Raw genomic sequence first — 11,221 nt, 5'->3', positions numbered from 1 at the left:
TATATATATATATAGCGGGAAGGGGGCCCCAGGAGACAGCAGAAGAAGAGGGGCCCCTGGGTATATCTCCTAACTGGTGCAAACCCCTAACTCCTCTGCTGTCTCCTCCTGTACCCTGCAGGGGCCCCCATGGTTATAATAGGGGCCCCCAACCCCACACCTATAAAGGGGGCCCCCATTTCAATAATATATGGGGGGCCTCCACCTTAATAAAGAGGGGGGGGAGGAGCCTACTGTAATACAAGGGGCCCTGAACCCTATAATAGGGCCCCACAGGGGGCCCCCTGTTCTATTATAAGGGGGGCCCCAACTACTCTTATGATAGGGGCCCCCCAATCCTGCAATAGGGGCCCCTAGTTAAAGAACTGGGGCCCCCAGTTCTTTAATATGGGGCCCCCAGTCCTATAAGGAGGGGGGGGCCCCTATTGCTCTATTAGGGGGGGCCCTACTCCTCTATTGGGGGGGCCCCCAGGCCAATGAGAAGGCACTTAACGAATGCTATTTGCTGTGGTGCTGCTGCTGTTGCTGCTGCTGCCAGTGCATTGCATGCACTGGCTTGTGGGGTGTATATACACCCGAGGGAACAGAAAAGAGAGACACGCTAGGGGCTACTGTTGCTGCTGCTGCTGGGGCTGAGGCTGCTCCTGCAGTTGCAGTTGCTGCTGAGTAGCAGCTGCTGCAGCAGCAATTGCCTTTGCTGCTGTTTTTAAAAAACCCAAGTCCTGGGGGGCCCCAGCGGGAGCAGCAGCAGCAGGCCAGTTCGCTCTACCTGCTGCTGCTGTTGCAGCAACACTGCAGCAGCAGCAGCAGCAACTGTTGCTGCTGCTGCTGCAGCAGATACAGCTGCGAGGCATTGAATTCCTCTTAACTTTTCTATTGCTTCGTAAGCGTCTGTCTGTTCTGCTGCTGCACTGCAGAAGCCCCGACAACAGTTATGCTTCTAGGGTTTAGGGTTTAGGGTTTAGGGTTTAGGGCCTCAGCAAGTGCTGCACAAAGGCGGGGACATCGAGGGAGACAGCAATAGCTGGGGGCCCCTGGGGGCCCCCCTTTGGGGGGCTCTTCTGCATTTCTTTGAACCCCAAGCCCTGAACAACTTTACTAGCGAGCTGAGGCACGAAGCACGTCACCTGCTGCAGCTGCTGCTGCTGCTGCTGCTGCTGCTGCTGCTGCTGCTGCTGCTGCTGGTGTAGTATGAGGATTGCTGCACAAAAGAAGGCCTCTGCAATTCCTTTTCTTCTCTCAGTAGAGTTAATAAAGAGGCGAGAGATATGAACAGTTTTATTTTCGTGGTAGCCTCTATAAGCAATATACCCTATTAATTTGCATGCAGGGCCTGGCCTCCGCAGCCCCTGCTGTTGCTGCTGCTGCTGCTGCTGCTGCTGAGGCTGCAGCAGCAGCAAATAGTTATGCGCTGCTGCGTCGGTCGAAGCCCAGGGCCATGCCTTTTGTCTCTCTGCTGCAGATAAAGAAGAGACAGCGACATCCCCCAGCTCCAGCTGCTCTAGCTGCTCTACTGTCTCCTCCCAATCTGCTGCTGCTGCTGCCGTTGCTGCTGCTGCTGCTGCTGCTGGGGGTGCTTTGTGGAGGATGCGAAGAGACATGGAGCGCAGCAGCAGCACACATGGGGCTGCATGCAGAGGCAGCAAAGCAGCAGCAGCACCACCACCACCAGCAGCAGCAGGAGGCGGAGGGACTGCTTCAGGGCTGTTAGGGCAGAGCGGCAGCAAATCGCCAAATCTGCAAACAGCAGCAAAACTGAGCTGCGCGTACACCTGAGATGCTTCGCAGCAACTCGAATTCAGCTGTACGTACACCGCAAGTCGATCCATATATATATTATATATACAATACATATACACCAAAAGCAGTAGGAGCAGCAGCAGCAGCAGCACAAGCTACAGCGGAGACAACGAAACAACTGCTGCTGCTGCTGCTGCTGCTGCAGTTGTGTGGTTGCTGCAGCAGCAGCAGCAGCAGCAACAGCTACCTGCAGCGCGAATAAACATAAGGCAGTGCGTTTAATAATCAAACAGAAGATCCTTCACTTTACCTCATGTAAATATTAATAATTGTTTTATTGATATATTTTATTATCTGATTTAAATATATTTTATTAAATTGTTTGTTTAAATATATTTTATTGTATTTAAATATATTATATTATTTATATTTTTTCTTACTTGTCTGTATCTGATAGAACGAAGTTATCCACAATGCTGCAGTCGGGTGCAGCAGCAAAAGCAACAGAAACGCAAATCTCATCATTAACAGGCAGCAGCAAGGGGCCCTCCTTCTGCTGCTGCTGCTGCTGCTGCTGGTCTTCGAGGCCCCAAGGAGGCGTGAGGGGGGCCCCATCTGCCTGTCTGTTGAAGGCTATATACTGCAGCGTGATGCCGACTCTTGCTGCTGCTGCTGCTGCTGCTGCTTCTAGTGCAGCAATATCTCGAACGCCTGCTTTGTATAAAGCCTCAACCTGCGTATACACCCCAAATAAACAAAAACATTATTCCTTCTTTATGCTTAACCAGCAAAAAGAGAAACAAACGACGATGAAGGGCCTCCAGCTGTACAGGCAGCAGCAGTAGCGGAAGCAGCAGCAACAGCAGCACGAAAAGAAAGAGCAACAGCAGGACCAGCAGCAGCAACAGCAAGATCAGCAGCAGCAAGAGCAGCACCAGCACCAGCACCAGCAACAGCACAAGCAAGAGCAGCAGCAACAGCAGCAGCAGCAGCAACAGCAGCAACAGCAGCAGCAGCAGCAGCAGCAGCAGCAGCAGCAGCAGCAGCACGGTAGCAAGTTACGTCTTTGAGTATGCAGGTGGCTTCTTCTGCCTTCGTCTTCTGCTGAGCGTTCATTCGTTTATTTCTTGAAGCCAAAGGAAGCCCCGACTGCATGCGCAGTGTGGGGCATATTAAAACTCGGGTGTCTATGCAGCTGCACTGCAGCAAAGAACGAAGACAAACTGTTTGTAAGAAATCCTTCTGCCCTAGATAAAGTAGGTGCGGGCGTACAAGACTCAGCAGCTTTAAAACAACTTGTCCTACGCCTTTGAATGCACACAAACAAACAAATGAATTAAGTAATTAATTAGTTTATTTATTTATCTTTTTATCTATCTTTTTATCTATCTATTTGTGTATTTATTTATTTATTTATTAAAATAGAGTTGATGGATGCGCAAGGCTCAGCAGCGTTAAAACAGCTTATCCTCCTATTTCAAGTAAACATAAATAAATAAACAAATTGATTAATTAATTAATTAATTAATTAATGCGAATGCAGCAGAAGCAACAGCACAAGCAGAAACGGCAGCAACAGAAGCAGCAGCAGAAACAGCAGCAGCAGCAGATGCAGGAACAGTAACATCAGCAGTAGCAACAGTAGCAGCAACAGCAGCAGCAACAACAACACCAGCAACAGAAACAGCGACAGAGGCAGCAGTACGAGATAAAGCAAAGACAAACAAACAAACAACCGCAAAGATAAAAGCTCATGGCAGCAGCAGCAGCAGCAGCAGCAGCAATAACAGCAATAGCAGCCACAGCAACATCAACAGCAACAGCAGCAACAGCAACAGCAGCAGCATGTCGTTTTGTATGTGTAGGTCTCTAGGTGTCTAATGCGTCATTCTATTTACACTCAAAGTGCTGCCGCTGCTGTTGTTGCTGCTGCTGCTGCAGCAACAGCAGCAGCAAGTGCTGTTGCTGCAGCAGCAGTCTCACCCGAGAAGAAGCCTGGCCGTCTCATTCCTTCGCCTCTGACAGCTTCAATGCGATCGAAGTTCAGCAGCAAATGCGCAAAAGGGGCCCCTTGCAGCTTACACCCCACAGGCGGAGCAGCAGCAGCAGCAGCAGCAGCAGGAGCAGCAGCATTATAATGAGGATACATCTCTGCTGCAGTAGGGAGGAATAGAACATCTACGAGGCCCGTAGCTCTGAGCATAGTGATGTCTTCGTCTATGTTCATCGGATAAGACTCAAAGTCCTCTTGCCTTTGAAATTGTGTTGGGTTTAGGAATATAGACACCCAGACTTCATCGCACATTCTTCTTGCTGCTCTAATTAAAGATATATGCCCCTGATGAAGACCCCCTAATGTAGGCACGAAGCCTAATCGACGTCGAGGGCCTACAAGGGGGCCCTCACCTGCTGCTGCTGCTGCTGCTTGCTGCTGCTGCTGTTCTGCTGTTGCTGCTAATACCCCACAACTAGGGCTGTACCCATCACGCAAATTGCTGCAGCAATCCCGATGTACACACACCTCGCGGCACGTCCTAAGAATCAACATCTCTCGACGAGAAGCAGCAGCAGCAGAAGCTCCTGATGCTGCTCCTGCTGCTGCTTCTGCTGCTGCTGCAGCTCCTGCTGCTGCAGCTTCTGCTCCGTTTACCTCGGGGGGCGCCATCGACTAACCAACCCGAAATCGATTTCCAATCTGGGGTTTGGGGGCTCGGGTTTAGGGTTTATGGTTTAGGGTTTGTGGGTTAGGGGTTAGGTCTTAGGGTTTAGGGTTTAGGGTTTAGGGTTTAGGGTTTAGGGTTTGGGGCCGCAGGAGACGTGAGCGGAGCGTGTCGAGACGGTAGCGGCTTTCTTTTTACGTTGTTCTTTTATTTTTATGAGGGAAAACAATAAAATTAAATAATTAAAATAATATTTAATTCAAAATGCTGGAAATTAATTCAAAAATTTAAAACAATACTCACAAAATATTCTCAAGCCATCGCAGCCGATGCAGCGAGGGGGCCCCTGGGGGCCCCACCACACAGAATCTGCAGCAGAAACCTTCTCTGTCTTTGTTTGCTTATGAGTAGGGTTTTAATTCTTTTCTATATTTGTTTTTTATTTATGTTGTTTAATTATTCTCTTAAAATGCTGCAGTTTGATGTCCTAATAAGTGCATTTGCTGCGGTGTTTGTACACACGCAGACAGCCGAAGCTGCAGATACACCGCAGCAGCATAACTGTATAAACTATAACTATATTATATTTTGATATATATATACATATATATATGTATATAATATATAATAGTAGCTTGCTTTATTCTCTATACATTTAAGATATTTAAATATGTTTGTCCTCTCGTTATACACCCGATATATTTGCATTTATGTTTATTTTTCTGCTGTCTTTGTCTCATCACTCGGCTGCAGGGCCCTCACCGCCGTTCCAGCCCCCGGTGGTGGGTACGCCGCTGCCCATGCGGGGCCCGCTGCTGCTGCTGCTGCTGTTGCTGCTGCTGCCGTTGCCGCTGCTGCCGTTGCTGCTGTTGGTGTTGTTCCTGCCGCTGCTGCGGCTGCTGCTGTTGGTGGTGTTTCTGCTGCTGATGTTGTTGTTGTTGTTGCTGCTGCTGGATAAGGCCTTCTTCAAAGCCCCCTGCCTGCCCCGGGGCGTTCGTTGCGTTTCTGCTGTCTCTGCTGCTGCTGCTGCTGCTGAAGTTTGGCTGTGTTGCAGCTGCCGCTGCACCACAGATCCCCCCCCAATTCGTAAAGTACCAGGCTTACGCGTCTCGCCCTTTTGCTGCTGTTGCTGCTGCTGTTGCTGCTGCTGTTGCTGCGGGTTACCTCCTGTCTTTGCGTTGCTCGTTTGTAGCGCTGGATTTCCTGTTGTTGTTTGCATGCGCCTAGAGAGAGTTCGTACCTCCATTGCTGCACTTAGTGACTGTGGGGCCCCTTTAAGGGCTGCTTTGTGCTGCTGCTGCTGCTGCTGCAGCGGCTTTGGGTTTCTCTTTATACTCCTGATCATCTCACCGCTTCGGGGGTACTCGTTTGCTGCTGTTGCTGTTGCTGCTGTTGTTGCTCCCACGGGTTCTCGCTGCTGCTGCAGATCCTGTTGTTGCCGCTGCCCTTCCTCCAGCTGTTGCTGCTGTTGTTGTTGCTGCTGCTGCTGCTTCAAGTTGCACCTGGCTCCTGTTGCTTCCAGTGTGACTGCGCACGTCTCCTGCGTGCTTCTCCTTGCTGCAGCAGCAGCAGCAGCAGGAGCGGTGAGCCTCTGGCCCTTAAGGCGTCGGGCCCTTTGGAGGCCTCTGTTGCTGAGGCTTCGGTGTCGCCGCTTCAGGAAGGTGCCGTTGCTGCTGCTGCTGCTGCTGCTGCTGGGTACGCCGGTGCTGCTGCTTCGTTTTGCTGCGCCTGTGGGGTCTCTGTGGGGCCCCCTTGGGTAGGAGGGCCCCGCATGCAGCTGCTGCTGCATTGCTTTTTCTGCTGCCTCTGTTTGTTTTGTCTCTCTTATTAACAACTCCTTTTGTGTCTTTTCTTCTAGTGTCTCCTCATTAAGTACATAATCTGCTGCTGCAACAGCAGCAGCAGTCTCCTCCGGGGGCCCCGAATGCTCGGCTGCTGCTGCTTCTGCTTCTGTTTTTCTTGCTGCTGCTGCTGCTGCTGCATTTGTTGATGCTGCGGCTGATTCTAGTGCTGCTACTGCTGCTGCCTCTGTTGATGCTCCTGCTGCTGCTGCGGGTCCTGGTGCTGCTAGTACTGCTGCGTCTGCTGCTGCCGCTGCTGCTGCTGGCTCAGCAGCAGCAGCCAGCTTTAAGGACAGTTCCTCTAGCCTTTTGTCTATGCGCTGCAACTCTTGCAAAGCCGCATCAGAGTATCTGTACACCGCAGCAGCAAATCCCTAAACCCTAAACCCTTTGCTTCTCCCCCGATTAGTTCATTGAGGGTTTATGATTTGGATTTGCATGCATTTAGGGTTTAGGGTTTAGGGTTTACGGATCAGGGGTTAGGGTTTAGGGTTTACAGCTTAGGGCGTACGGTTTACAGTTTACGGATTAGGGCCTACGGTTTAGGGTTTAGGGTTTAGGGCTTAGGGTTTAGGGTTATGCGGGCTTACGCAAAGGCAGCCCCACTACTCCGTGCAGCAGCAGCTTCAGCGTAGGCCTCCAGCGAAGCGCATGCAGCGGAGCAGCGTTCCGCTGCTGTTGCTGTTGCTGCTGCTGTTGCTGTTGCTGTTTCTGCTGCACCTGTTGCTGCTGCTGCTGCAGGTTGTGTTTCTGCTGTTCCTGCTGTTGCTGCTGCTGCATCTGCAGGGTGTACTGCTGCTGTTGCTGCTGCTGCTGCTGCGTGTTGCGGTGTCTGTACAGCTGATCGTGATGCCTTTGCTGTCTCTGTCTCCCTGTGTCTCCTCTTCCGTTTTGCTACGAACACCCATTGCCCAGAATCTGCTGCTGCTGCTGCTGTTGCTGCTGCTCGTGTTGCTGCTGCTGCAGCTTCATCAGCGGCGTCTTCTGCGGCTGCTGTCTTGGCTTCATCACTGGCTGCTGCGACTGCTGCTGGCTCTGTTGCTACTGCTGTTGCTGCTGCCTGCTGCAGCTGCTGCTGGCCCATGCGAAGGGGGTTGTTGCACGCAGCACCAGCAGCAGAAGCAGCAGCAGCAGCAGCCGCAGCTTTTTTCAGTCTCCTTCTAAGGTTGCTGGGCACTCTGTTTAGGTTTTTTTCTTCTGCTGCTCCCTTCAGCCGCCGCATGCGCTGCAGCAGCAAATCTCCTGAGCCGCTGCACAAAGTGTCTCCCGATAGCAGCAACTGCATCTCCATCTCGAGGGTCTCCATAGGTAGCAGCGCAGCAGCAGGAACCTCCGTGGGAGCAGCTGCAACAGCTGCTGCTGCAGCACTGCTGCCAGCAGCAGCTTCACAAACTCCTGGCCATTGACCCTCAGGCTGCTGTTTCTCCTGCTGCTGCTGCTGTTCTTTTGCTCCCCTGGATACTACCGGTCCTGCTTCTGCTGCTGCTGCTTCTGCTGTTGCTGCTGCTGCAGTTCTGTCGGCTGCCTGAGCTGCACTCGAACCTGAGAAGCATTCTATTAGGGCCGCTCTGCAGCAATAACAGCAGCAGCAGTAGCAGCAACAGCAACAGTAGCAGCAACAGCAGCAACCCTTACTTCCAGTGTTTCCTTGCTTGGTTTGAGTTGTATTCATTTGCTGTTTTATCTTTAGCTGCCCATGCAGCTGCAGCAGCAGCAGCAGCAATAGCAACACCAGCGACAGCAGCACCAGCAGCAACAACAACAGTATGCCTAGCAAGACAGCAGCAGTAGCAGAGCCACCAACGGCGAGCTCCGCAGCAAGCCCAGCAGCAGCAGCAGCAGCAGAAGTAGCAGAAGCGGCAGAAGCAGCAGAAGCAGCAGCAGCAGCAGCACCTGAGTTGCTGCCTTGAAGCAGCCATAGCTGCTTCGACTTCCTGCAGTCTCCTCTCTGTCTCCTCCAGCTGGGCGTCGTATGCCTCTACCTTATCCCAGCCCTGCAGCACCTGCTGCAGCTCTTCTAGCTGCTGCTGCACCTCCTGCTGCTGCAGCAAACCCCCTGTCTGCATCAACTGCTGCTGCTCCCGCAACAACAACTCACGGACTAGACGGTTCGTCTCCTGCTGCTCTACAGCAACAGCAACAGCAGCAGCAACACCAGCAACAGCAGCAGCACCAACAGCAGCACCAGCCCCAGCAGCAGCAACACCAGCAGCAGCAACAACAGCAGCAGCAACAGAAGCAACAGCAGCAGCAGACGCAGCAGCAGCATCCGTTTCCAGCATCTGTTGGAGGTGCACGAGTTCCTGCAGCAACGCGCTGCCGCAGCAGCAGCATCACCAGCAGTAGCAGCAGCAGCAACAGCAGCACCATCACCAGCAGCACCAGCAACACCAGCAGCATCAGCAGCATCAGCAGCATCAGCAGCACCAGCAGCATCAGCAGCACCAGCAGCAGGGCAGCACCAACAGCAGGGTAGCACCAACAGCAGCAGCACGGCAGCAGCAGCAGCAGCAGCAGCAGCAGCAGGATACATGTTTACTGTTTTTTGTTGGTGGTTTTGTCTGGGGTTCATATGCATCACTCCAGTCTAAGCAGCATATCTGCGACTTCTTGATAGCTTCTACACTTCCGGGTCCCTGCGTGTCTTGCTGCTGCTGCCGCTGCTGCCGCTGCTGCTGCTGCTGATGATGTTGCTGGTGTGTTTGTGTGTTGCGGAGGGTGTTTGGGGTGTACGTGCTGCTGTGGCTTTGCTGCTGCATCTCTTCTTGAAAGTAAGCAGAGAGGAAGCAAGGAACGAAGTCTGCTGCAGCATTTTCTTCTTTCGGGTTTGTCAAGCAGAAGACCCCCTCCTCTGCACTCATCTCTTCTTCAATTGCGCTCCTGCAGCAGCAGCAGCAGCAGCAGCAGCTGTAACGGTAGCAGCAGCAGCAGTAACGGGAGCAGCAGTAGCAGTAGAAGCAGCAGCAGCTGTAACGGTAGCAGCAGCAGCAGCAGTAACGGTAGCTGCAGCAGCAATGACGATAGCAGCAGCAGCAGTGACGGTAACAGCAGCAGCAGTAACGGTAGCAGCAGCAGCATCAGTATAAGCAGCAGTAGAGGTAGCAGTAGCGTTAGCAACAGTAGCGGCAGCAGCAGTGCTAGCTGTAGCAGTAACAGTAGCAGCAACAGCAGCAGCAACAGGTGCAGCAACAGCAGCAGCAGCAGCAGGAGTAGCAGCAGCAGCAGGAGTAGCAGCAGCAGCAAGCTGGATGTGAAAATGCATGCATTGCAAGCATGTTGTTGTTGCTTCTGATATCGCTGGCCGTACATCTGTTGTTGTTGTTGCTGCTGCTGCTGCTGCTGCAGCAGAGAGAAAGGCATACTGTCAGCTTCACCGAATGCAGATTGGGGCCCCTGCTGCAGCAGCCCCTCAAGCTGCTGCTGCTCTGGCCCCAGCAGCTGCATATGAAATTCAGTAACAGCAGACTGCTGCTCCTGCTGCTGCAATCCCTCGCAGCCGCTGCTACTGCTGCTTCCGGCTGTTCTGTTGCTACTGCTGCTGCTGCTGCTTCTGCTGCTCCTGCAGCGGCTGCTAACACTTGAGAGGGGCCCCTCACTGGCTCCCTCCTCTGCTGCTCTCCTTTGCTGCAGCTGCAGCCGCAGCTGCTGCTTCATCGTGGGGGCCCTAGAAGAGGATTGTATGGGTGCTTTTTCTTTTTTGTGTGTCTCTTGCAGCTCCTCCTGCAGTGCAGCTGCAGCTGCTGCTGCTGCTGTTGCTGCTGCTGCTGGTTGGTCTGCTGCTCGACTTGCTGCCGCTGCAGCAGCAGCAGCAGCAACAGTAGGCAGCCTCGTCTCCTCTTCCATAATTAAGGCTGCTGCTGCAGCGAGACCCGTGTGTTGTTTGAGGTGTACGTACACCCCATCTCGCAGAGAAATGAATTGTTGCTCTTATTGTTTGTTTAAGGGGATTGAGAGAGGAATGGGCTTATTCAGCAGCAGCAGATAATGCTGCTGCTGCTGCAGCTGCTGTTGCTGTTGCTGCTGCTGCTGCACTCCTTTTAGTACTTTGTTTTATTTTGTGTTTGTGGTTTTTGTTGTTTAAGGCCTAATAAATGCTGCAGCAGAATGGAGCTGCCTCTTCTCCTCACAGTCTATCAGGCCCTTTTAGAACCCTAAACCCTAAACCCTAAACCCTAAACCCTCCCAGGCACGAGGACCCTATCTCCTTCGCTGTCTACAGGGTTTAGGGTCTAAGGCTTAGGTTTTAGGGTTTTGAGGGTTTAGAGATAGGGTTGTACAGTTTGTTCTTCTTCTGACATGTCTGTCGTCCTCCTTCGTAGTGTTTATTGCTTAGGGTTTAGGGTTTACAGTTAAGGGCTTAAGGTTTAGGGTCTAAGGTTTAGGGTTTAGGGTTTAGGGTTTACGGTTTAGGGGGAGTCCGTTAGAAGGCAAGGAAAGTGAAGAAGAGGGCGGGAGGGGCCCCTATAGGCCCCAAAAGGATATATTGAGTTTAATTTAATTGCAGCAAAAGCATTAAATGATTTGTTATAAATAAAAGAATATTTTTTAGTCTTCTTTGTCTGCATAAACCGCAAGAAGGAGCAGCAGAGGTATAGTTTTTTGTATGAAGACACCGCAGCGTAAGCCTACTGTATTAAATTCTTTTTGTGTATATTTACAGTTAAATTTAATTAATTTGTTTTTTGTTTATTTATTTTTATTTATTTTTATTTAATTCGACGAACTTCTACAAAAAAATGCTTCGACAAGCCCCCAGCAAGCTCGCTTGGGGGCCCGGCTGCCCTTCTATTATTATATTTCTACGTCGATTGCAATTGTATATTTATCTCTAAACTATAATTATTAATGCATTAATTTTAATATTAATATTATTTAAGTAATCAATCTGCATAGTTGAGCTAAAGAAAGGCATTTCTTGTCTATATTCAATACAGAGAGACATATATATATATATATATATATATATATATATATATATAT

The 11,221-nt window shown here is 51.2% G+C and overlaps 4 protein-coding genes across 4 annotated transcripts; 1 reads left to right on the top strand and 3 right to left on the bottom strand.

Annotated features, from left to right (window-relative positions):
* Nucleotides 1-968: 968 nt before the first annotated feature.
* On the bottom strand, nucleotides 969-4,405 carry EAH_00054190 (pantoate--beta-alanine ligase, putative; the record flags this gene model as incomplete). Its single annotated transcript, XM_013393964.1, has 3 exons — nucleotides 969-1,737; nucleotides 2,181-2,473; nucleotides 3,764-4,405. 3 exons carry the CDS (start codon nucleotides 4,403-4,405, stop codon nucleotides 969-971), a joined length of 1,704 nt encoding a protein of 567 aa, XP_013249418.1.
* Nucleotides 4,406-5,139: 734 nt separating this feature from the next.
* Nucleotides 5,140-8,160, bottom strand: EAH_00054180 (hypothetical protein, conserved; the record flags this gene model as incomplete). The annotated part of the gene is made up of 3 exons (XM_013393963.1): nucleotides 5,140-6,592; nucleotides 6,832-7,809; nucleotides 8,135-8,160. 3 exons carry the CDS (start codon nucleotides 8,158-8,160, stop codon nucleotides 5,140-5,142), a joined length of 2,457 nt encoding a protein of 818 aa, XP_013249417.1.
* A 53-nt stretch (nucleotides 8,161-8,213) lies between these two features.
* Nucleotides 8,214-8,717, top strand: EAH_00054170 (hypothetical protein; the record flags this gene model as incomplete). The annotated part of the gene is made up of 1 exon (XM_013393962.1): nucleotides 8,214-8,717. The coding sequence occupies one exon, from the start codon at nucleotides 8,214-8,216 to the stop codon at nucleotides 8,715-8,717; it is 504 nt and encodes a 167-aa protein (XP_013249416.1).
* A 381-nt stretch (nucleotides 8,718-9,098) lies between these two features.
* Nucleotides 9,099-10,084, bottom strand: EAH_00054160 (hypothetical protein; the record flags this gene model as incomplete). The annotated part of the gene is made up of 2 exons (XM_013393961.1): nucleotides 9,099-9,382; nucleotides 9,604-10,084. The coding sequence occupies 2 exons, from the start codon at nucleotides 10,082-10,084 to the stop codon at nucleotides 9,099-9,101; spliced, it is 765 nt and encodes a 254-aa protein (XP_013249415.1).
* Nucleotides 10,085-11,221: the final 1,137 nt, after the last annotated feature.

This window comes from Eimeria acervulina, genomic scaffold (assembly GCF_000499425.1).
Source record: "Eimeria acervulina Houghton genomic scaffold, Eah_scaff1028, whole genome shotgun sequence".
Taxonomy (NCBI): Eukaryota; Apicomplexa; class Conoidasida; order Eucoccidiorida; family Eimeriidae; genus Eimeria; species Eimeria acervulina.
Note: the sequence above shows the minus strand (reverse complement) of the source record. Positions and strands in the feature narration are given on the sequence as shown.